The sequence below is a fragment of the Odocoileus virginianus genome, chromosome 6, assembly GCF_023699985.2.
Source record: "Odocoileus virginianus isolate 20LAN1187 ecotype Illinois chromosome 6, Ovbor_1.2, whole genome shotgun sequence".
Lineage (NCBI taxonomy): Eukaryota > Metazoa > Chordata > Mammalia > Artiodactyla > Cervidae > Odocoileus > Odocoileus virginianus.
The window spans coordinates 69,893,130-69,918,606 of NC_069679.1; the positions used below are offsets into that span (position 1 = coordinate 69,893,130).

At 49.5% G+C, this 25,477-nt stretch overlaps 1 protein-coding gene across 1 annotated transcript in view; it reads right to left on the bottom strand.

The window, feature by feature from the left end:
- Positions 1 to 24,351: 24,351 nt before the first annotated feature.
- Positions 24,352 to 25,477, bottom strand: part of LOC110129441 (uncharacterized) — a 136,445-nt gene continuing 135,319 nt past the window's right edge. The window contains exon 5 of the mRNA XM_070468550.1: positions 24,352 to 24,542. Within this exon, the coding sequence (XP_070324651.1) occupies positions 24,438 to 24,542 (105 nt within the window). The 3' untranslated portion in view covers positions 24,352 to 24,437. The remainder of the gene's footprint in view (positions 24,543 to 25,477) is intronic.

Genomic DNA, 25,477 nt, shown 5'->3' on the forward strand with positions numbered 1-25,477 from the left:
CAGTTCTTCACATCAGGTGGCCAAAGTATTGGAGCTTCAGCTTCAGCATCAGTCCTTTGCCAGCTCAGGAGTGACTAATGAAGAAGATGGTAGATACCAACTGGCCGGATCATCTGTACCACTTGTCTGTTGAGTGCCTCATCCACAGTGGAGGCTCTCTGGTGGCTGTTAACACTGTTCAAAGATCTTTATGCTCCGTGCCCATCCTCATAGGGTATCCTTGTGCCCTCATGCTTGTCCCTAACCACTTAGATCTTTCTCCTAAGTTTCTGACCCATCAGTCAAGCCATTCGCTGCTCCCATCAATTCATGATTTTTTTTTTTTTTCTGGCTTTGGACCTGTTCTGTTTTCAAAGTAGATAATTGGATAGCCTAATTGTTGCCTGGCAGGATATCCTGGAGGATAATCGCTTTACAATGTTGTGCTGATTTCTGCCATACAATAACGGGAATCAGCTATAAGTATACGTATATCCCCTCCCTCTCGAACCTCTCTCCCACCTCCCTTCCCGCTCCACCCTTCTGGGTCATCACACAGCACCCAGCTGAGCTTTCTGTGGCCATACAGCAGCTTCCTGCTAGCCAGCTATTTCACCCATGGTAATGTACATGTGTGGTAATGTACACATGTCAGTGCTGCGCTCTCAGTTCATCCCACCCTCTCCCCCCGCTGTATCCACAAGTCCACTCTCTATTTCTTTGTCTCTATTCCTGCCCTGAAGATAGGTTCATCAATACCATTTTTCTAGATTCCACTACTGCTGCTGCTGCTGCTGCTGCTAAGTCGTTTCAGTCGTGCCCGACTCTGTGCGACCCCATAGACGGCAGCCCACCAGGCTCCTCTGTCCCTGGGATTCTCCAGGCAAGAGTACTGGAGTGGGTTGCCATTTCCTTCTCCAATGCACGCATGCATGCATGCTAAGTTGCTTCAGTCGTGTCTGACTCTGAGTGACCCTTTGGACAGCAGCCCACCAGGCTCCTCTGTCCACAGGATTCTCTAGGCAAGAATATTGGAGTGGGTTGCCATTTCTTTCTCCCTAGATTCCACATATATGTGTTAACACATGACATTTGTTTTTCTCTTTCTGATTTACTTCACTCTGTGTGACAGACTCTGGGCCTGACCTGTGTTCTGACAGGGATCACAAAGATGCTTTGGGTGCCTGATATCAGTGTCAGCTCAGAGTCTGTTTCTGTGTCAGGCTGGTTCTTAGAGTCTCTGGTTTTTCACCTTGGCCCTCAGGGAAGGACAGGGAATCATCCTGAATATGCTGTTGTGCTACTGCAGGACGCTTCCTCCTGAGGGTCTGGCTTTTCCTGGTCTGAAAGCTGACCGAGGTCCAGAAACTGGACAACAGATTCTAGGTTCTTATTGGGGTACTTCCCTCAGCCTGCTTAAGTTCTTCTGATTGTATAGATTGAATGATAACCTTGTTGGCTGCCTGCCTGGGAGTCTTGCCCTTCCGAATGCCATGTTCTCCTAACCATTTCCATGTTCCCTCTAGGTCAGGCTCCCCAGCCGCTATGCTGTCTCTTCTCCTTATCACAGTCATCACAACCACCTTGCTTCTGATGCCTTATGCCCTCTGGCCTCTCTTAATCTGAGACTCTACCCTCCCACTGCTGTCTTGCTCTGTAACAGTGTCTCCTAGCCTCAGCCCTGGCCGCAGGGAACCACCCCCGCTGAACTTTCTCAGTCTTGCTGGGGCCTCTCTCACTAACATGTCTTACTATTTTGCTAAACAAAGTGTCCTCCCGGCCCTCCTTCCCGGGAGGAACGTAGTTGGTGTGTTCTCTGACCCTTTGTAATATACCCATTTTAGCAGCTCACTTCTCTGGGCCTTGGATCCCTTGTCTTCCACTTGCCATGGCAATCCTGGCATTTCTCTTTCACTTAGTATGGATTATTGCTTTTCCCAGGCTTTGGGAACCAACCTAGCTGCATATTTGAATAATCTTTTAGGGGCTTTGCCAGGGTATCAACCTTCTGTCAAGAAGAATGTTCTCATGTTGATAACCTCTCTCTCTGCCAACTTCACATGCGGTTTCTCTTGATTCGGCAGCCCCCAGCCCCAGTCCCATCCATATTCTCCTAGCTTCTGTCACTTCTCTCTGGCGGGGCTCACAGCTCCTTCATCCCATACACCTTTCTTCCCTTAGCAGCCTGAGCACACCCTGGCCAGGTGATGCTGTGACCTGACCAGTTATTGACCAGGCAGGGGAGGGTTGTGACTTGACCAGTTATGAGCCCAGGAGAGGGGCGGGGTGGGGGGGAGGGGACAGATTGTCTTCAAGCAGCAGAGACGGACTCACACCTGCAGGCCAGTATTTGGGGATCTGGCGGGGTTTCAAGGTTGTCAAGGTCAAATTGAACTGCAGTGCAGGTACAGCAGGGCCGTCATCCAGCCCCACGGGGAGCTCCAGACACATCACGATCCCTCTCTAAGTCTCGCCTGTTCCCCGGCCAGGTCCTTGTCCTTGGCTTGCACACCTGCCTGGTTGAGAATTTGCTCTGCTCTGGAGCTCTGTTCCCTCCCGCTTCTGCCCTCTGGCTGAAGGAGATGGAATCTCTACATGCTACCAAGGAGGCCCCTCTAACGTGTCTCTTTGCCTTAAATAGGCAAGTAATTGTCCTCAGCCTCTTGCTGTCTTCAGTTGTCGAGACTCCTCATCCTTGGAGGGGCGAAAGGTGCATGCTGCGCAGAGGGAAGTGTGATGCAATCACAGCAAGGCCTCAGCCCATCCCACAAGAAGCTCTGGGGCTTCGATGGTTCTTCTGAATTAGCTCAAATTGAGGGACGGAGGCTGGGGCTACCCCTGCCAGCACTGACTCGTTATTGCTTGTGGGTTACCTCCGGGAGCTGACTTAACCTTGGTTAGTTATGTCCTGTGGAAGGAGGGCAGTTCCTGGGGAGGGCTTTAGGTTTGGGCCATCGAGGGGTGACAAGCACATGGCATCCACTGACCTTGAGTATAAAGAAGAGAGCTACAGACAAGAGAATGGCTCCTGGAAGATGAATTGACAGGATCTGCTGACCCGAGAGCACAGAGGGCTTTCATTGAAGAAACATTCAACATCGCCTCTGTGCTCAGCCTGTGCTAGATACAGATTATGGACAGGAAAGGTCCTCGACCTTGAGATTGAAAACAGACACCAATGGAGGAGTCAGGGCGTGCCAGCATTTCAGTCTGCAGTCTGAGTGGAGGAATGTGGCTAAGCAGTAAAGAAACCCTGCAGTGTAGTTGGAGCTTTCTCAGGAGCTTCAGAGCTTCTATTTTTCCCTCCCTCAAGAGATGCCCAGATCCCCGACAGAAACGGAGACAGATTTCCTGGAGCACTGGGAAGGACAGAGCCTCTCCGCTGGCACCTGACCCATCAATGGTCACACACACACAGGGTCCCCACTCCTCTGCCGGTATGTCCTGTCTCCCTGAATTGCACTGCATGTGGGGACCGGACACCTCAGCGGTGCACAGCAAGGGCAGTACATCCTGGCAGAGGTAAGGCCCTCCCAAGTGACAGTGAAGGGCTGAGAGGTCTCATCTGCTGTCCATGAAGGAACTGCCGAGGAAGCCCCGGTGTGTGCCAAGTCACTTCAGTCGTGTCTGACTTTGCGACCCGCCAGGCTCCTCTGTCCGTGGGATTCTCCAGACAAGACGACTGGAGTGGGCTGCCATGCCCTCCTCCAGGGGATCTTCCAGACCCAGGGATGGAACCCGCGTCTCTAATGTCTCCTGCATTGGCAGGGGGGTTCTTTACTGCTAGTGTCACCTGGGAAGCCGAAGGAAGCCCCCAGTCTCTGCAAAGAGAAGGTAGGACGTGTCCCCACGTAAACTGTCAGCAGAGGGCAGCAGGCGCTCAGCCCAGGCTGGGGAGAGGTTGCCTACGGGGGTGCGTTGGGGTCCCAGAGACACAGGCCAGAAGAGGTGGGAGGGACAAAGAACAGCTAATGAGACGGCTCTTGGAGTCTGTTAAGCCAGGGGGTCGACGTGTGGGTAGTTGCCCTGGCTACGTGCTCCTGGATTCACACATTTACTGCTTGACATCTGTGCCTCTTCGCGCGGTCCCCTTGAGTCCCTGCCTGCGGCTCAGTGCGGACCCTGCAGTCACAAACCTTAATGTCAGGACTGCCCCTTGGAGCATCGCAGGTCTTGCTGAGTCTTGCTTTCTTCGCTGAGCCTCACAGGAGCTGTCCCTTCAGCTGTGAAGCTGGACCTTCTCCCAGGACCCACGGGGACACTGTGTCAGCCCCTCAGTCTCTCGTCTCAGGAGGGAGCAGAGGGGTGCCTCACTCTGATTCCACCTGGACAGGCAGGAACGGGTGGCCGTGATAAGTTCAGGTGGCTGTGCCGAGCGCTGTGTGCTTCCTACACCTCAAAGTCCTGGGTGGTTTCCTGGTGACGTCACAGGAGCAGTCTCTAGGCCAGGGGGGAGCCTTGGTGGTCCCCCCCCACCCCCCATCACCATCTAGAACCCCAGAGGGAAACCATGCTCAGTGACTGGATGGAGTCCAGTGTCAGGAACTGATGCAATAGTGAGGGTAACAGAGTGGACATGGCCCGGGGCACAGGGCTAGGGGTCACGGGAAGCCCCCACCCCAGCGGGGAGCCAAGCAAGAAGTGGGTGCTCAGACCTAGCGGCTGGAGCTCAGGCTGGCCTCCTGGAGCTTTTGTGGCCCTGCTGGGGCACGACCACACACGTGATGCCAAGAAACAGCTGGTGAAGGAACGAATTCGAAGTCAGAAACTGTCCTTCCCCCAACTCCTACCATCCCGTCTCCCCCTGGCCCTACTTGTTAGACCCTAGGACAGAGGAGAAAGGTCATGTGTGGAGCGGGGAGCGGGGTTTGGAGCTCAGAGATGACCCACCAGCCACAGGCTCTGCCCCGCATTGCTCAAGGTAGGCCCGGGGTGCGTTATGCCAGGAGGAAGGGGCGTCCCCCACAAGGAGAGGTGGGTGGAGGTCTGCAGGCTCCTCACAGTAGTGAGCAGGGCTGTGCGGGAGAAGAGAATGTCTTCATGGAGGTGTGGGGAGGCTGGATCCCCAACCCTGTACTCCTGACCACAGTGAAGATCTGAGGGCTTCCCGGGGCTCACACAGGCTGGACAGGGGCCTCTCCCAGGGAAACCCTGGACTGTTTGCAGCCAGAGGAGCCTGCTGGGACGTCTGACCCCAAGTAAGACCCCAGATTCTCTGCTCATCTTTGGGGGAATCAGCGTTTGTGGTCCAAAGTTGTTTGATTGAAGGAAAATAAAGTAATATGAAATAGTTAACAAACCCAGGTTTGCGGAGGAAGGTCCTTCTGGCTCAACTGACAACCGTCCACTGCCGTGTGCCCACAATACGTGGACCTCACCCTCAAGCCCTTTGCTGTGTGCGTGGTTGTCTGGGTGCTTCTGCGTCAGTAACCAGCTTCTTTGGCGAGGTGTCGGGAATTCAGGGCATGATAAATCCTCTCCATATAAACTACATAAAAACCACAGCTGCTATTTATCAAGAGCTGCTCTGTGCCAAGCGCTTACATATTGTTGTGATGAAGGCTGAGAGCAGCCTGGTAGAGAACCATTGATTTATACTAACTCAATTCACCTTCATCACCCTGCACTGTTAACCCTCCTCATTTAAAAAAAAAAAAATTACTTTAAAAAAATTGTGGTGGCATACACATTACTTAAACTTTATCATCTTAGCCACTCTTCAGTGCACGGTTCCATGGCATTAAGTACATTCACCCTGTGATGCAGCAGTTGCCACCATCCATCTCTAGACCTCCTCCATCGTGCAAAACTGAGACTTTACCCATTGAACACGGACTCCTCATCCTCTCTCCCTCCAGCCCCTGGCCACCACCCCTGGGCTTTCTGTCTCTATGAATCTGACTGCTCTAAGTACCTCATGTAAGTGGAATCATACAGGATCCGTCCTTTCACTTAGGATGATGTCTTCAGGGTTCATCCATGCTGTAGCATGTGTTGCAATTTCCTTTCTTTTTAAATCTGAATGATACCGTTGGATGGATATGTCACATTTTGTTTATGCAACCACCAACAGACCCTTGGGTTGCTTCCACATTTTGGCTATGATGAGTAATATTGCTGTTATTACCCCCTTTTGACAGAAGCAAAAATGGAGGCAGAAGGGGTGAAGAAAGTTGCCAGAAGTTCCACAGCTGGTAAGTAGCAGAGCTGGGACCACAGCCAGGCCGTCAGCTTCAGAGACGATGCTGTTGACCACGATGAGCCTGGCTCGATGCGTGTGGGCAGCCGCCGGGAAACACACCTGCTTCCGTTGTCAGCTGATCAGCTCAGACCCATCACTCTTTGCTGGGAACTGACTCAGGCTGAAAATTTGGAGAGAGGGGAGGGTGTTGAGAGTTGGAAAATGATCATTTTTTTGGTTTCCGCATCAGACCTTAAGTCTTACTTTATCCCTGTAAAGCTTAGGTCAAATCAAGAGGTAGAGAGAATTCTTCAGTAATGAGTCCTATACAGGAAGTTCCCAACATCTCTAAGCTCCCACCATCAGTAATCACACCGTTCCCACTCAGTTGCCTGATAGGGGATGAGGACTGGGGCTCATATACTTCCAGGTACAAAGAAAACTCCTACTCTACATCCCTATAAGGCCTTCCATTTGAAAAAAAAAAAAAAAGCCCCTAAACAGGCTCATTAATAAATTCTTCCTTGCAGGTTGATTCCATGGCATGAGCGTATTATAAAAGATGCATGTGTTCACTGTGGGGAGGGGAAAGAAATAAGTCATCCTGTTGTTTCACCCAGTGCTTAACAAAATTTGTCTAACAAAGTTTACAGAATTTAGAAGTGAAACATTTGTGGTTTGGGTCTTTACATAGAAGTCCGCCACACTTCTGGATGAGCCAGTTCTTTGTCTGGGTGGCCCCTGGGTATCAGAGCTTCGTAAGAAGCTCCTGACTTCTTCAGGTCTGCAGGCTTCCAGATACAAGCTTTCTAAAACATAGAACAGCTTGTGGTTTTACCACTTCCCTCAGTGTCCGTCCATTTCATTCTGAGTGAAGACAGGAAAAGTCCCCTATGAAATCTTACCACCACCAAAAGCAGGAAATGTATGAGCTGGGTCCGCAGTCCCTTCGTTCATGCCCACGGCTGAGAAGACTGGCCTGGTAGGCTGGCTTCCTGCCTTCTTTGCTGGATCCTGGAAGATGCAAATATCACGATGAGAGAAGGCAGGCTCCGACCCTCCGTCCCTCCACTGTCCACATGGCAGTCTGCAGAGAGAAAGCAAACAGTTCTTTCTCTCTGCAGGTCGTCTGGTTGCCAGGTGAGAAAGTAAAAACTGCAGTTTGCTGTGTCATCTCTGCAACTCTTACAAAAAGCCCGGCATCTGGAAAATCTGGTAGCCTGGTTGCAGCATCATGAGTTCATGGAGGCCCCCATACCACCTACATCCTGTGAAATATGAGGGCCCCCTAACCACACAGGACACCTTGTGCTGCCGGGATCTTGTCTCCTAACTCGAAATATCTTCCCTTTCAGCCCAGGACATGCAGGGCTTGCCGTTAACCTGTTGTGGGAACATACAGAATAAGTATGTGGTTTTCGTCTCCAGTGCCTGACAGATTCTCAAAACCCTTGGAATTTGCTGTCTTATATGCTAATGAGATGATTCAAGGTGGTGATGGTGGGGCGGGGTGGAGGGGGCGGCTGGCGGCGCATGGGATGATGTCTTCAGGATATGGTCTGGTCACCAGAAAAGTCAACCATGTGATTAGAGGGTTCGAAATTTCAGCCCCACCCCTCACTCCCAATCCAAGGGAAAGGAAATGAGCTAGAGATTGTGTTCAACCACCAGTGGCCAATGAGTTCATCAATCATGCCTGTGTAACACCACCTTCATTAAAAACCCTAAATGATGGGGTTTGGAGAGATTCCAGGTTGGTGAGCACATCAATGGGCTGGGGGCGGGGGTGTGCCCAGGGTGGGCGTAGACGCTCTGCTCTTGCCCTGTATGTCTCTTCCATTACGTTTGGCGGTTCCTGGGTTGTATCCTTTATAAGAAACTGGTAAATGTAAGTCAAGTGTTTTCCTGGGTTCTCTGACTTTGTCTAGTGGATTATCGAAGCTGAGGGGAGAGTGGTGAGACCCTCTGAACTTAGAGCTGGGGGGTGGAAAGTACAAAGTGGCCGCTGGGCCGTGTGATTGGCATCCGATGTGGGAGCCGTCTGTGGGCCTGAGCCCTTCCCTGCGGGCTACCACCAGGTAGTCACTGTCAGAATGAAACCGAGCTGTTGGACGCCCCGCTGGTGCCAGAGGTTTGCTTGTCGGTGTGGAAAAAAAACCCTGCTTCTTCTCACTGTTTCCTGTTGAACTGTAATCTGTTTCTGCTACCTCCTGTTTTCCCCTCTTGCAGTTGGGTGTTTCCTGGAGGACTGGGTGATCAGCCTAGACTGTTACCTGCACCCACTGACAGCCAACCACACTGACACTTGAGGCGTGACGGCTCTTTGCCTGGTATTTAGCAAAGCATATTTAGCAGCATCCCTGATCTCTGCCCACGGGGTGCTGGTAGCGCTAACCCACCCACAAGTCTCTGACTTTCTGAACAAATGTGATCTTTCCCTCCTGCTGAAGCTGGATCTTAAAAACGGGTCATCGAGTCACAAGGAGAGACCTAGGATCTGGTCCTGGCTCTGTTCCTAACTCTCTCTGTGACTTTGGGCCGGGTGACCTCGCCTCTGAGGTGGCCTCAACTGTAAAGTGAGGGTCTGGCCAGATCAACCCAGGTTGTGTTCAGCAGTTAAAAATGTGACACTGCTGGGCATGTTTCCCCCAGAACATGGAAATTCAGCTCGTTAAAGGTAGTAAGTCAGGCTTTGACCTGTTTCTTGTTCCATTAAGGCCTGAATTCCCGTCTGTCTGAATGACTTGACCCCCGATGTTCCATTTCACATCCTGAGGTCTGCAGGGGCCTGACAGGGGGTCTGTGTTGGGGTCAGATGCCGCTGACAACCTGAGGAGAAGCCACTCTGTGACTCTGGAGTTAACTGCAGTAAGGAGTCTGGTGGTTGGAGGGAGGGCACTTTCTCTGCCCGGAATGGTGCCTTTGCAGGGCGTGTGTACCTGTGTGTGGGGGGTGGGGGCAGGGTGTAACACGGGAGCCCAGAGGCACTGCAGGTGAACACCCAGGCAGGGGTCTGAAGCCTGGCCTCACTGCCTGCTTGGTCCCTCACGGTCCAGCCTGCTCTGGGCTGACCACATTCCGGAGGCAGCGGTCACCAGCCGCTCACCTTTCTGGGGTTCTGTCCTTCAAAGAGAGGTGTCTATCCTTTTCAAAGATAGAAAACCTGAGCTCAGCAGGCAAGAATAACATTGTGAGGAAATTCCATTCTCTAAATTAGATAGCGCAACACAGAAAGAAGAAGGAATTAAAGTCAGTTGCAATGGTGTCTTGTGCTACCTGTAATGAGGGTAATGAGAATGGAAACACTTGTTAAAAACTTAGGAAAAAAGAAAAGCTTGGTGCTTAGAACTAGTCTCAGCCATTTATATGAGGCATTTCATTTAATTCAGAAGATGGTTGTAATTTTTACTCCCGTTTTACAGATTGGGAAACTGAGGTTTTAGACTTGGAACATCTTTCCCAAATATGCTTTCAGTCAGTTCAGTTCAGTTGCTCAGTCGTGTCTGACTCTTTGCGACCCCATGGACTGCATGCAGCACGCCAGGCTTCCCTGTCCATCACCAACTCCCGGAGCTTACTCAAACTCATGTCCATCAAGTCAGTGATGCCATCCAACCATCTCATCCTCTGTCGTCCCCTTCTCCTGCCTCCTTCAATCCTTCCCAACATCAGGGTCTTTTCTAATGAGTCAGTTCTTCGCATCAGGTGGCCAAATTATTGGAGTTTCAGCTTCAGCATCAGTCCTTCCAATGAAACATGCTTAAATGATGCTTTAATGATGGATAAGCTCTAATGATTTCATCCTTTCAGGCCTGCAAACCTTCCCCCATAGACTCCCCCACCTTCCTTTGGCAGCAGGCTCACTGCGGGAACATGAAGGTAGCCTTGGTCCCCTGCATTGGGCCCTTTCATCCCCATCCTTAGTTCCTCCTCATCTAGAATCTAGGCTAGACCAGGCCCAGGTGCACAGATGAATCAGACACGTCCCCGCCCTCGAGGAACTCTCAAGGCTGGTGGAGGGCCTGTCTGGGTTTAGGAACACTTGCCATAGAGCTGAGAATTGAGAAGACCGCAGGGACGGCGACCAGGAGAAGGTGATGCTGGAGGCCAAGGGCAGGGAAGGTGACTGGGACATTCTCCGTGATGAGAAGCACCTGGGACGGCAGCTTAGGCAGGTGAGAAGCCTGCTGTGCCTAGGGGAGGCCTAGGGATTCACCCAGCTGCCAGGGTTCAAGGTTCACCTCCTCTGCTCAGGGCCTTCAGTTGCGCAGTGGGGAGCCTCTGGCTTAGGGCTGTGGTTGTGAGAGGAAGTGAGAGGGCAGAACAGTGCCTGCCCAGAGTAAGCATTATGCACACATTCCTGATGCTCTGAATGTTATTCCCTGGTGTGCCCAAAGAGGCCAACAACAGGCAGCAGATGTTCTGAAGGAACGAGTCACTGAAGCTTGGAAAACAGGATCAATATGCAGGTGTATACGTCACAGGCCTGTGAGCTGCAAGAGTGTGTGGGATGGAGTGGAGCCCCAATAATAAAAATATAGGTATAATTTATGGAATTTCTCCCATATGCCAAGGACTTTGCACTTATTATTTCTCTCCTCTCCCTCTCTCTCATACACACACTCCCCTCAAAGATTCTAAGCGGTAATTAGGGAAGGGGTGGCCCAGGGAAGTGGTTAAGAATTTGCCTGCCAGTGCAGGGGACACGGGTTTGATCCCTGGTCGGAGAACTAGGATCCTGCACACCTTGGAGCAACCAAGCCTGTACACAACTGCTGAGCCTAGAGCACTTGCGCCTGAACAAGGGAGTTCAGGGTTCTCTCCAGAACTAGAGAAAGCCTGTGTGCCGCAACAAAGACCCAGTGCAGCAAAAAAAAAAAAGAAAGTGTAATTATTCTCAACATAAAGATGAGGAAACTGAAGCCAAAAGATACCTCTTCTTTCGTCAGGATGTTGTTCTCTTTGCCTAGAAAGTTGGCTATTGATGGTGATGCTATAACTGTTATTTGGAAAGATCATGTTCTCTGCTGCTGCTGCTAAGTCGCTTCAGTCATGCCCAATTCTGTGCGACCCCATAGACGGCAGCCCACCAGGCTTCTCTGTCCACAGGATTCTCTAGGCAAGAGTACTGGAGCAGGTTGCCATTTCCTTCTCCAATAATGTTCTCTACTGGGGTTTAATAAAATAAACCAAACCAAAGGGAAAGTAACTTTCTTTTGAAGATGCTCATGAGATGGTGGGTAGGGCTGCTCCAGAGGGCCCAGGCAAACTTGCCTGTGGAGGCCCATTTGCCTGCCTGGGCCCCCAAGTACTTGTTCAGGTGGTGAGGGGTGGGGAGGAAGAAGCCCTGTTAAGGGCTAAGGTGTGAGGCAGGAAAGAGAGTCTGGTTTCTTGTCTAGAGTGAGTCCAGCCTGAATTCAAGGCTGGCTCCATCACTTACCAACTGTGCCATCCTGAACAAGTTACTTGACATTTCAGAGGAAACCTAAATGGAGACAATGATACCAATCCCTAGAATTTCAATAAAGATTGAAGATAATGTATAAAAAGAATAATCAACATAGGCAAAGGCTGACTTTCCATCATCATTAATGCAAATTTTTAAATTATGAAAATTTTAAACTCTTGAGCAAATATTTTAAGCTTAGTAATGGACAATATTGGCAAGGGTGTGATCAAGCAGGCACCTTCATATAGTGTTGGTAGGAGTAAAATGAGTACAATAGCTGCAAAAGGCAGCTAGGCATTAAAAAATGGTTTTTTAATGCATATACGTTTTGATATAGCAATTCCACTGCTCTGAATTAAGCTTATGAATATATCAATTTTAATTAGGATACTGGATTGATTGTTATAGTACCCAAAATAACAGTGGCTTAAATACAGTAGAGACATATTTCTTTCTGGAACATAACAGCTCAGCTTGTCTCAGGCTGGGATGATATGTGTAGGAGAACAGGAGGTTGTGATTCTGTGGTGTTGAGAGGTCTAGCTTCTGTATTTTTTGCCCTACTATCTTAGAATGCTGCCCTCAACTGCATGGCAGAAGGCAGCGTGCCACTACATGGTAAAGGAATGGGGGACATGCCCCTTCTCTTTAAGCCACAGCCCTAGAGTCCCATTCATCACTTCTGTTATATCCCACCAGCTATAACTTAATCACATGTTCATACTGAAACGCAGGGATGTTGGGAAATGTAGTCTTTATTCTGGCCAGCCATGTGCTACACAGGGGCTATATGACTAAAGAAAGCAGAAGAGTTTGGCTAACAGGGCCCACGGAACAATCTCCAACAGAACACTCATATACATAGGCCTAGATGTAGGCATAAGAGTATTCATTGCAGTATTTTTTATAATTGGAAAAACCCTAGAAACAATCTAAATAACATCTACAAGTCCAAGATTGACTAGAGAATGATACGTTTATTCAGTGGAATATTATACAGCAATTAAAAATGAAAGCGGCAGATATTTATCTACTAATGAGGAAAGATATCCAAGATATATGAACTGAAAAAAGGAGTTGCAAAACTATTAAATAAAATGTGAAGATATATATGTGAATGAGGTGCTCACAATTAATGGAAGTATATATTTCAGAGCAAAATGAAAAGGGCAGTCAGGCAAATTTCATATTCCTCCATTTCTCATCCTTCTGACTAAAGTTCTTACCATGTGTATATATAAAGTAGTTTACCAGTTGGGGTACAAATACTTAGATTTTTTCATTTCCAGGGTGTTGTGCAGGTACCCGCCTGCTGGAAGCCCAACACCTTCTTCTTCTTAAGGCCTTGAATTGTCCTTTGGACTTAAGGAGATTCAGTCCTAAGAGCCAGCCTCCTTCCCAATGTCAGGCAGAGACTGGGGTGTGGGTGCTGCTTCTGTGACTGCAACATGACATCATCGTGACACAAGCAGGTCCTTACCACCCAGTGTGACCTGTCCCAGGCCCTGCTGGGGTGATATCCAGCCTCTCCAAGTCTGGAAATGGGGGTCCCCAAGGTCCCAGCCTTTGTATGTTACACTTACGTATTTTGCTGTTGTTTCTTAAGCATGAGTGTTATGCCAACTTTTGCAAGTCTGTGGGATTTTCTAGCCCAAGACACACATGAGAGAAATGGTCTCAAGACCTCATGTAGAAAGATACTGAATTAGTGTATATCAGCTCTTTTTCTCTGATGAACTTCTCCTTGGATCTGTGATTCCTTTGTCAGCAGGGGACTTGGGTAATGACCACCCTAGCCCATTAGAAACTTCTAATACTATAGTGAAGTGAAGTGAAGTGAAAGTAGCTCAGTCTTGTCTGACTCTTTGTGACCCTATGGACTATATAGTCCATGGCATTCTCCAGGCCAGCTCTGGAGTGGGTAGCCTTTCCCTTCTCCAGGGAACCTTCCCAACCTAGGGGTCGAACCCAGGTCTCCTGCATTGCAGACAGATTCTTTACCAGTTGAATCACAAAGGAAGCCCAAGAATACTGGAGTGGGTAGCCTATCCCTTCTCCAGTGGATCTTCCCGACCCAGGAATTGAACTAGGATCTCCTGCATTGCAGGCAGATTCTTATCAAGGGAAGTGCAATACTATGAAGCATTATCAAGTCACATGTTTTTGTCTCCTATAACACTTAGAGCCCCAGTTTTTTAGCTGAGTGATAATGTTGAAACATTAAAAGCATGACTTCCTTACAAATACAGGAAAAACCCATGTCAAAAACTTCATTCAATTCACTCATTAAGGAGGAAAACAACAAAACTCTGAGGCTGGTTCTCAGAGCTCTGGAGTCATTGGGGTTTACATAATTGTACTAAAGAAGGAATACTGGCTACATAGGTTGGATACAAAACTCATTAACATCCTCCAGGCAATTAGTCTTCACCTTTGAGGTTATCTTTTCTTCTAGACAGGAATCATTTGCTACACAACTCCACAAGACAACTTTAGCTTCAGATTCTGGGCCCTTAATTAATAGAAAATAGAGTAGTCAAACAAATAGAATGTTCTCCTAGAATGTTACATAATCCTTGGGTGAACCTGTTAAACAGTATTTCAGCATGACATCAAAAGGACACACAGATAACCCCTTGGCCTTGTTTTCAGGTTCTGGGTGGTTTTTCTTAATGCTTATCAGCCTTAGTACCCTTACAGCCGCAGTACCTAGTCAAGGGCACAGCCTCGTTGCCCTGGGGCAATGCCTAAACACATCCACCATTGTCAGGCAAGCCCTGGAGACGGTGCCAAAAGTGGAGGTAGGGCATCAGAGGAGAAGGGTCAAACTTTCCAGTTCTGTCCACAAGGTCCAGTGCTTTGACCACAAGACCGTGCATGCATACTAAGTCACTTCTGCCGCGTCTGACTCTTTGGGACCCTACGGACTGTCGCCCGCCAGGCTCATCTGTCCATGGGATTCTCCAGGCAAGAATACTGGACTGGGTTTCCATTTCCTCCTCCAGGGTATCTTCCCGACCCAGGGACTGAACATGCGTCCCTTGCAGTTCCCGCATTGCAGGCAGATTCTTTACCACCGAGCCACTAGGGAAGCCCCGGCCACAAGGCCCTTCCCCTTGAATTGGACAGTCCTCCTGCCAGTCTGCTCTCCAGGCTCCCAAAGTTCTCCCAGCTCAGGGCCCAGAAGAACGGGTCGCTTATCTGAGCCCCTACATAGCTCTGGATGTTCCTCGTGGCCCTTTCTGCCAGTGACTTCTCTATATTTAGGATGCATGAATGTGCTATCATTTGAGTATCTGCTTTTTCTGTTTGGAGAAGCCAATGGCAACCCACTCCAGAACTCTTGCCTGGAAAATCCCATGGATGGAGGAGACTGGTGGGCTGAAGTCCATGGGGTCGCGAAGAGTCAGACACGACTTCACTTTCACTTTTCACTTTCACGCATTGGAGAAGGAAATGGCAACCCACTCCTATGTTCTTGCCTGGAGAATCCCCGGGATGGCGGAGCCTGGTGGGCTGCCGTCTGAGGGGTCGCACAGAGCCGGACACGACTGAAGTGACTTAGCAGCAGCAGCAACTTTTTCTGTTATTTCCTGTGGCTTCTACAGCATCCACAAAGTGCCCAGCATGTAGCAAATGATTAGCAGATGTGATTAATACACACCTCCATGCATCATCAGAGGCCCCAGGTGCTTCCTGCAGACGAGTTCTTCCTTGCCTCTCTGCCTTTCCTCCCCTCCTTGACTGCCCTTCCTTATTGCAGCTCTTTGCCCAGCCTTTGAGACTCCATCCTATGCTGCATCCTCCAGCGAAGTTTCTTCTCCATACTCACAAGGCATCTTCCTTTCCCAGATTTTTCTCTGTACCTGGGTCTCCCCCTCCTGCACTGTATCACAGGTCATTCACACTTCATACTGCCGGCCCAAGGGTCTTGGGCACCCAGAAACATGAGCCAGGTCTTAATCACCTCTGTGCTCATCACAGTGCTTTGCAAAACTAGTGATGCTAAGCGGAATGCTCCTGGACTCAAAGAATAGCTCTGTGAGTTCAGGGGTGGCTGCTCCTGAGTTTGGCAGCAAATTCTTCCTGGTTTGTTGTTGGCAGTGCTCCAGGGTCCATCCATCACCTGCAGGAGTTGGGCCTCGGAGGTGCTGGGGGGAGGGGGGTCACCTGATGTCTGTTCTCTCTCGCACTCATGGGGGGCCTGTGGTCAATAGTCGGCCTTAGCGGGAGCAGGTCCCTTCCTGCTCAGTCAGCAGCTCATCTCTTTCTCGGTCGGGGGAGCGGGTTGGGTAAGGCAGCTGCTGCCTTTGCTGTGGGGCCAGCCTGCAGCTGCCACAGGACACGGACCCTGGACCTGATGCAGAGGAAAGCGTCCCTTGGTGTCCTCTTAACACATTGGCGCCCGTGAGCTTCTGCTCAACAAAGGCCCGCCTGCCCTTCCCCTGCAGCTGGCTTCTCCAGGGGAAGCAGCAGGGCTTTGCGGCAGAGGAGCCCTCGATACAAGTTCCTCAGCGTGTGGTCCATGGACCGGCAGCATCAGCATAGCCCAGAGCTGCTGAGAGGTGCAGAATCTAGGGCAATACCAGACATCCTGAATCAGAAGCTGCACTGGAAGAGATCCCTGAGCAGTGCAAAGGCCAAGAAAGTGTGAGAAGCAGGCTCTAGCCAGCCCCCGGGCTCATCAGTAAGTGATGAGCCCCACTGGCCCAGGCGCTGAACTTGTAACACCTGCCATGGAAGGTCCTGACAATTCAATCGGGAGTGGGCTAAGGTCCTAACACTGGGGCTTGGACGGTATTTTGATTACTTTATGGCAAGAGACCGGAAATTCTCAAATGCTGTTCTCTTTTTTATACGCAGGAAAGAGGAATCAATACCCCACTTTATTAATAGTTGGGCTGTAACCAGTAACCTCTTTGCAGAGCTGGGGTGAAAACTGGGTAGGAGCCCGCAGCCACCGTCCCTCATCCCACTCCTGAGTCCCCATCTCAAGAGGCACAGGAAGACAAAGCTGAGGGCAGAGCTGAACGCCAAGGACAGTAATAAACTGGTGAGGATCTGGATTTGGTGAGCCACAGCCCTGCCTTGGAGCACGGGTCGGGGTGGGGTGGGCGCGGCAGAAGCAACAGTGCACCCACACCATCAAGCAGTCCCTTGGTGCCTGCTGGCAGAGCGCTGAGTCCTCAGTGAATGTCCTGTCCTTGTCCAACTCTCCATAGAAACTTTCTTTTGAGATACTTTAATTTTCCTAAACTACTTTACTGAGGTATAATTGACATACCATGAAATTCACCCATTTTAATTGTACAATTCAGTGACTGTCAGTATCTTTACAGGCTTGTGCACCGTCCCACAATCTAATGTCAGAACATCCCCACTACCCCAGAGAGGAAGCTGGTGCCCATTGCAGTCACTCCCCTTTCCCGCCCCTGGCCCCTGGCACCACTAAACTCCTTTCTCTCTCCCCTTCTCTCTCGTCTCCTTCCCGAAATGTCCACAACAGTCTGGGTTCAGTCACTTTTCTCACCCAGATTTCCCAATTTCCCCCACAGGTCTCAGCACTGGATGCTTTCTCCTATCAGGGAAGGAATGATTTAGAAATGCCTGGAATTTAGATTTTGAAGATAATTTATAAGTTCTTGGCATGGAGTAGACATGTCATACATATTTTAGAAGGGAAACAAAATATCTGCCTTTTAAGTGTTTTCTGTGCATTTTGTGCGCTTTTTTGTGCATTAAATGTTTTAAGTGCCTTTTGTAAGAAGGCGGAGTGGTGAGCTCAAAGGAATGAGCCCTTGAGTGGGGATGTTTCAGACCCGGTGGCCTCCACTCACCACCGTCCAGCGTTGTAGAGCTGATGAGCTCATTGCTCACCAGGACATGGAGCCTCCGCGAACCGGGTGCCTCCCGTCAGCAAGTCATCAGAGCTAGACACATGCCACCCAGCTTCCAAACCCTGACTCTGGACCAGGGCGGTGATGGGGGCGGGGGGCGGTCAGAGAAGGAGCTCCTGCCTTGCCTGGGCCTCCTGCTGTCACTCTGGCTCTACAGTTTCCCTGTTTCCACCACTGAGCTCCTGTCCTGTTTCTGCAGCCTCCGGTGCCCTCTGCTGTGGACGTTTATTGCTCTGATTGTCAGGCATCTGCTTCAGCCCTTTATTCAGAAGGCAGGAACCTCCTCCTCCCTTTGGGGAGCACTCACCTCCCTGTGACATGTATTAAGTGATTGCCTTTCTGCTTCAAACTCACCCTTTCCTATGATGCCTTGGGACTCCATAGCTTCCCTGCTCACCTATGCAGAGAGGAGGCATTAAAGGGACTCTGAGAAGGGTAAAAACCTGCCTAGGGCTTTCGTCTCCTTGCTCTCCCTCCCCCCAGCTTTATTGAGATATAATTGATATTCAACATCGTGTAAGTTTAATGTGTACAACGTGTTGATTTAATACACTCATATCTTGCAAAAGAATTACTACCATAGTGTTGGCAAGCACCAGTATCATCCTTGTTTATTATTTTTTAAAACTTTATAGAGATATAATTTACATGCTATAAAATTCACATATGTAAAGTGTACCTTTCAATAATTGCTAGTATTATTGACAAGTGTGCAACCATGCCACAATCTTATCTTAACCGCATTTTCATCTGCCTGTAAAGAAACCAGAGCCGGTGAGCAAACTCCCCACCCAAGACAACCACCAGTCTCCTTTCTGTCTCTGGATTTATCTTTTCTGGACATTCAATAAAAATAGAAGCACACAATCTGTGTCCTCGTGCGTCTGGCTTCTTTCACTTAATGTAATATTTTTGATGTTGTTTCATGTATCAGCAGGCATCAGGACTTTGTTCCTTTTTTACCATTGAATAGTATGTACTCCAGGTGGAAATACCACATTTGTTTATCTATCAGCACTAACACAGTCCCTATGGCAGCAGCTGAATCCATTAGCAGTTTTTCCAACCCTAGTTGAACCAGCTGTATTGTATCCCCCTCAGAGATACCAGGGCTTCCCTGGTGGCTCAGTGGTAAAGAATTCGCCTGCAGTGCAGCAGACATGAGTTCGATCCTTGGGTTGGGAAGATCGCCTGGAGAAAGAAATGGCAACTCACTCTAGTATTCTTGCCTGGGAAATCCCAGGGACAGAGGAGCCTGGTGTGCTGTAGTGCGTGGGGTCACAAAGAGTAGTAGGGGTCGCAAAGATACCGACTGAGTGACTAACCAACAACAGAGATACCAACCAGCTGGCGCCCCCTCCTCAGAAGTCTGGTTCCCAAAGCCCGGGATCCCTTCTTTCAATTTCTAAGCTTAATTCCAACATCCCCTTTTCTTCCCCACTCCTAGAGTTTGGTGGCTATTTCAGGCAGTTGCTAACTCCACAACCCATTAGAGTTCTCTTTTTATCTTCCCAGGTCTTCAGTTAACAAATTTGTGAGACCTGGATTCTAAAGAAAGCTGAGCGCTGAAGAATTGATGCTTTTGAACTGTGGTGTTGGAGAAGACTCTTGAGAGTCCCTTGGACTGCAAGGAGATCCAACTGGTCCATCCTAAAGGAAATCAACCCTGAATTATTCATAGGAAGGACTGATGCTGAAGCTGTAGCTCCAAAGATTGAAGGTGGGAGGAGAAGGGGACAAGAGAGGATGAAATGGTTGGATGGCATCACCGGTGCGATGGACGTGAGTTTGAGCAAGCTCCAGAAGTTGGTGATGGACAGGAAAGCCTGGCATGCTGCACTCCATGGGTTGCAGAGTCGGACACGACTGAGCGACTGAACTGACTGACGCATAGAAACTCTCGAAATTCCTCACCATTCATGGAACTGCAGCTGTTGTGATTTCAACCTGTGGTCCGAGTGGGAACAAACATCTCTGCTGCCACCTGCCTCCTCGGTGCCTGTCTGTCCAGAGGTGAGCGTGGCCGTCAGGTGGACCACTCAGAGTCCTTCCCTGTGGTTTTGTTTAATTGAAGGTTCGCTAAAGGGGTGAGTGTTTTCTTCCCTATTGGTGCTGTGGGTGATGGTCAGCCTGGGAGCTGTGTGAGCCTGGAAAAAGCAGGCCTGAAAGGACACACCTGGCAACAGGGGCAGTGGGGTGCAGATCTGAGTACCTGCAGAAAATGCCTCCTCTGAATCCTGGAACCCCAGTTCCAAAGGGTGATCCATGGACCGGCCCTGATTCTGCTTCTCAAGCCTGACTGTGTGAGCCAGACTCAGCATCTTTCTCCTGAACTCCACCCCCTTCTCTCGTAACCCTAACCTAGCCAAGTTGGAAAGAAGTTACCAGGCACAGTCTATGCCTCCTTGAAGGCAGAGTATTCTTATAAATTATTTTGAAATTCTTCTGCATGGAAGGTTTGTCTCTCCTCGCCCATTTATTTATGTTTCTAATCATTTCTTTTACTTTTTTTGGTGTTACTTTGCAGTCTGTTTTTTGAATTTATTGAAGTAGAGTTGATTTATAATGTTGTGTTAGTTTCTGGTATACATCAAAGTGATTCAGTTACATATATATATATATATATACCTTTCCTTATTCTTTTGCATTATGTTTTATCACAGGATATTGAATATAGTTCCCTGTGCTATACAGTAGGACCTTGTTGTTTATCCATTCTCTGTGTAATAGCTTGCATCTGCTAATACTAAACTCCCAATTAATCCCTCCACTACCCCTTCCCCTGGCAACCACAAATCTGTCCTCTAACCATTTCTTTACATCAAATGGACTCATGGAAATTTATTTCATACCTTGGGTTATAATCTAGCACTATATTTTTTGCTGTCAAGTTGTCCCAACTTTGTTCATTGGGAGTTCTTTCAGTTCCCCACTCTGTCCCTTTTATAGACCCCACCCCTCCATCTCCACCCTACCCCCACCATTGTGAGTTGGGTAATTTTTGCTTTATTTTGCTTTTACAGTACTTCCTTACTTTGTGGCACTACTTTCTGGCATTTCAGGCTTATCTTGGAAATTTCCTGCTGCAGTCCTGGGATCAGCTTAGTTCTAGCCACCAAAATCAAGGAACCAGGTGTGCTCAGGTAGTTTATCCTTACATTACAGAGAAAGAAACTGCAGCTTGGTGAAGCGAAATATTTAGCTCGAAGTCATATGGCTATTTTACTCCTACCGCTCATTGGAAAGCATCTGTCTGCCTCCCCTTCCTAATTATTAATCTCGACCCAAGCACAGTATATCCGGTGGGATTGCAGAAGAGAGGTTGTATCCACGCTGTTCCTGCTCCATGTACACTGTAAAGCGCTGCGCTCACATGGGTGTGGTTACTGTTATTACTGCCTCATGTTGTTCTTTTACGAAAGAAAGTCTGTGTGCCTGCTCCGGAGCCCCAGGCACATGCCATGGGCTGTTAGGATTCTTTTCCAGCCTCCTCCGTGTTCATCCCCAGCTAGACCCAAGGTGCTCGGAGAGTCTCCGGCAGGCGCCAGCAGCCCTGGGGTCACAGCCGGTCAGCAATGCCGCCTGCCATCTGGCCTTCCTCTTCCACCTGGGCCGCAACCCCCTGCCGGGGTGGGAGGTGGGGCTAATGCCTGGAAAGTGCTAGAAGGCTGTGCCTCGTCATGAAGTGAAGACAGGAGACTTGAGAAATGAGAAGCTAACCAGCCAGAGGAAGTGGGTGAGCTGCGGGCCCACAGGAAGGGCTGCTTGCTGACACCGCCCAGGGCGGGCTGCCTCCTCGGGGCAGCCTGGACACCCCGAAGTGCAGCCTTGCAGCCCCTGAGCACATCACTCCTCCGTGGGCCCCTCGGGGCGGGGCGGCCTCTCCACCAGTAAGTCACTCCCTTCCAGCCAGGGCTGTCCTCAGCTTCTCCTGTTGTAATAGAAGAAAGGCCGTGTCTGAGCCCTGCAGTCTTTGAGAGGCCCCCATACTCGGACCAGCTCTCCCCATCCACCCCAGCCATGCCGTGCCCTCGGTCCAGAAGGCGGCCAGAGGGCTGAGTACCACAGTACAGAGCCTGCGTGGGCAGCGATGGAGCCCGCAGCTCTGGGTTGGCTGCTGTGAGCAGCATGGCCAAACCCCTGCAGGACAGGCATGTACTAGGCAGGTGGCGCCATAGAGCTGTCCTTTCTCTGCCCAAGCCTTCTGTAGTGTGGGACCACCTTTCTCTTCCTTCCCTAGTGTCTCAGCTGGTAAAGAATCGGCCTGCAATGTGGGACGCCTGGGTTTGATCCCTGGGTTGGGAAGATCCCTTAGAGAAGGGAAAGGCTACCCACTACAGTATTGGGGCCTGGAGAATTCCCAGGACTGTGTAGTCCATGGGGTTGCAAAGAGTCAGACATGACTGAGCAACTTTCACTTTCTCTTCATACCAAGGGGATACTCCAACAGAAAGTGAGCCAGGGACTCATCAGGCATGGGGGAGACAGACCAATTTTCAATCAAAGTTTTGCCAAGAAGATGGGGAGCTGGAGGCCAGCGGAAGCAGCAGCTGCAGAAGCCTCTGGGCAGAAAGCCATGTGGGATAGTTCACCCCCTCCCAGCAAGAGGCCCTGACCCTAGTCAGCATCGTCTGGGCTCAGTGGGGTCTGAGAGGGGGGTCCCAGGAGGAGATGAGGGAGGGCTCAGGGCTCTGGTTGGAGGCGCAGCTCTCCTCCCCTCCCACTTTGGGAATGGAGCCACCTCCTTGGCTCAGGGCGGCCTGAGGAGCATCTCCTGCAAGCCCGAGATCGGAATGCAGAAACTGCACCGGCACCCAGCCAGGGCACATGCCCAGCCTGCCCGCTGTGTTCTCTCTCCTTCTCTGGGACATGTATTCTTTCATCCACACGTTCCTTCCTTCTCCAACCATTTGCCAAGAGCCTGCTGTGTGCCGGGCACAAGTCAGGTACAAAAGCATCTTCCTTTCTCATTCACGTAGGAGCGCCACTTGCTACTAAAACAGGTGGTTCTCAAGGGTGCTTGGTGTGGATTTCCTCATCTTTGAGCTTTGGCTTCTGTAGTGGTCCCTGTCCCCCAGCCCTCATCTCATGGCATCACGCCGGGGACTGACTTCTCACATCGCAGGGTATAAGCAGGGGCAGAGGAGAGTCCGCTGTGACCAGTCGCCAGCATCCGTGGGACTGGGAATAAAAAGCCGGGCAGTCCCATTCTCGCTCGCCATATGGTACCAGCTGCCACCTTCCGAGGACCCTGTACCACATACCACTGGGGTGCAGCTGGGACAGTTAGGAGGGGTCCTGAGGATGGAGACCAGGGCGAAATTCAAGCCAGAGGAGGAGTGAGTTAGGATGGAGGGAGGGGTGTTGTCTGTCCCTGAGGTGTCAGGGTGGGAGTAGTCTTCTTAGACGCTGAGGATAGCATCCTTACGTGCCAGGCGCACTCCCCGTCCGAGCTGGGCAACCATGCATATGCAACAGGGGCCCGGCAGGGAAAGCTCACACATTCAACACACAGCACTGAAGAATGAACAAGCATCTGGGGACAGAAGAATTCCCTGTCTAGAACCCTCTTCTATCTACCCGGTTAAGTCCCCAGGTGTCACCTTCTCAGACAAGTTGTCCTCAAGCCTGTGGTCTGTCTTTCCTTTCATCACGCAACTTCAGAGATGACTCTGGGTTCCTCTCCTCCATTGAACTGATCCATTTTTAATTATAAACATTTAGTGTCATTATTTGATGGCAAGTGCTGAGAGAGCAGACATCTCTGTGTTTGCTCATCCCTGCATGTAGCAAGTGGAATTTCTCAGCAGTTAATGAAGGTCACACTTCAGGACCCTCTGCTGCATGGTCCCCCCATGAGGGCTGGGAGTTACAGAACGTTCTAGTGGAGCAGGCTGCAAGGAGGCAAGCATTTCTATTTAAACATGGCACGCCATTGCCCAGGGAAGCCTCAGAATAAAGGAGCTCAGTGTCCAAGACACCAAGAATATATTGTAATTTCTCACTATAAATATTCATTTTGTACTTGATTTTTATTTGTAATTTTTCTTACAGAAGCTAGATCTGCAAAAAGCTAGATCTGCCCTTGAGAGAATTCAGTAACATTTTATTGAGTGAATAAATGAATGAATCAATCAATCAAAAATAATTAGAATAAAATAGTGGTGTAGGATAAAACAGTTCACATGCATCTACTCCCCTCCTAGCCTCCAGGGCTGCCTGGACATTCCAGATTTAGCCTGACAGCTCAGTTGGAGGGGTCATCCACCCTGCTGGATGCTCTAAGCTTTGGAATCTTAGGAACCGAAGTCCATGAGGAGCCCAGGGACTGGGACCTGGCTTCCCAACTTGCCCTGCCAGCTCTCCTGTCACACTGCCAATTGTATGACGTGGCTTGGAAGAGAGTGGTGAGCATATGAGTTGTCTGCTCCTCCCAGGACTTTCAGGCCCTGGGGGAACAATAACACAGTATCCTGGACCAGTCTCAGTTTTCCTGTCTCTGAAATGGGTCAAGAATCCTACTTTTTATGGGGTTCTTGTAAGGATCAGAGTCTCTCTTGAAATCCCGTGTGGTTAATATGTAGCAAATGCCAAGTAATGTCCTCTCCTCTCCTCTCCCAGTATTCCTTGGAACCTCTCAATTCCCACCCGATGGAGGTGAAGTTTGATCCCATGGAACCAAAGAGTTGGCTCAGTGTGGGGTGGTTGCCCACTTGGCTCACCACTCAGAAAACTGCCTTGCCTACAGATTGAAACTCGCTTGCCCACGTGCCTGAGGTGGGTCAGTCCAGCTGCCCTTCTCTCTGTTCCTGCTAGAGTCTAAACGATGGAGAAGGAGCCATGTATCTCAGCCAGAGAACTTGTAATAATTAGGGAACACTGCAGAGTTGCAAAAGCCCGAGTTTCTCCAGGTGGAACGTTGCTCTGCAAGTTACAACACAGAGGAATTCTGCCGGTAGGGTTGGCAGGAACTGGGCTTTTGTTCAAGGCTCATGGTTCCGCTTCTGCAGTGCCAAGAACTTGGCCAGCCAGGGTCCTGAAATGAGACAAAAGAGAAGACTACAGGTCCAAGAGTTTTCTGGGCAGCAGAAGAGAACAAATGTGTTTTATGGTACTTCATTGAATAAATGATGGATTTTCACTCTTGCAAAAGCATTTTAACATAGCTGGCTATTTAGGCTATTTCCAAATTTTCCTTTTTGTAGATATTGCTGCCACCAATATTCTTATATTTAAATTTTCACTCTATCATTGGATTGTATTTCTAGAAATGTCTTTCTGGTTCAAAAGATATGGACATTTTGCTAAGTATTGCTACTTCCACCTTTTGGAAGCCCATTATTTAGAGAATACCCGCAACAAAATAGCAGGCTTGCCGACATTGTAAATCATTGTTTTGTGATCACTGTTGGTCTTCTGGGTCCCAAATTCTTTTTTCCAAAATGTCATTTAGTGAAAGCTTTTAGAATCAGCTTATACTTTCTGCTTTATTATTCCTAATGACATTTTCTCAGAAGCCTCACTCTTTTGATTTTACTGACCCCTTACTCATTTGTCCTGGAAACATACCCCCATTTGAGATGGAATCCTGTGCTCAAAGGTCACCCCAACATGTTCGTCCAGAGATAGTTTTTCTAAGAGCAAATTTCAGCCAGGCAACATTTACTAGATGCCCTCAGCCTGAGCAAGATATCACTATCCAGAATTGAGCTGGGCCATGTCCAGGGGAAGCTGGGCATCCTGAATCTCATGGGAGGCAGGTAGGTGCCCATGATGGGGGCTGGGCAGGCCAAGACAAGCAGGGTCTGGGAGATGCTTGGTTGAATAGATGATGGCAGGAACTGGGAAACTGAATGTCAAAGGCAGGACTACAGGCATGAACAAAGTCAGGAAGCTATTTCCTGTAACAAGCAGGCTGTTGCAGTGAATGATAAATGCAATAGCTGTGATTTATTGTTTACTGTTTGCAGA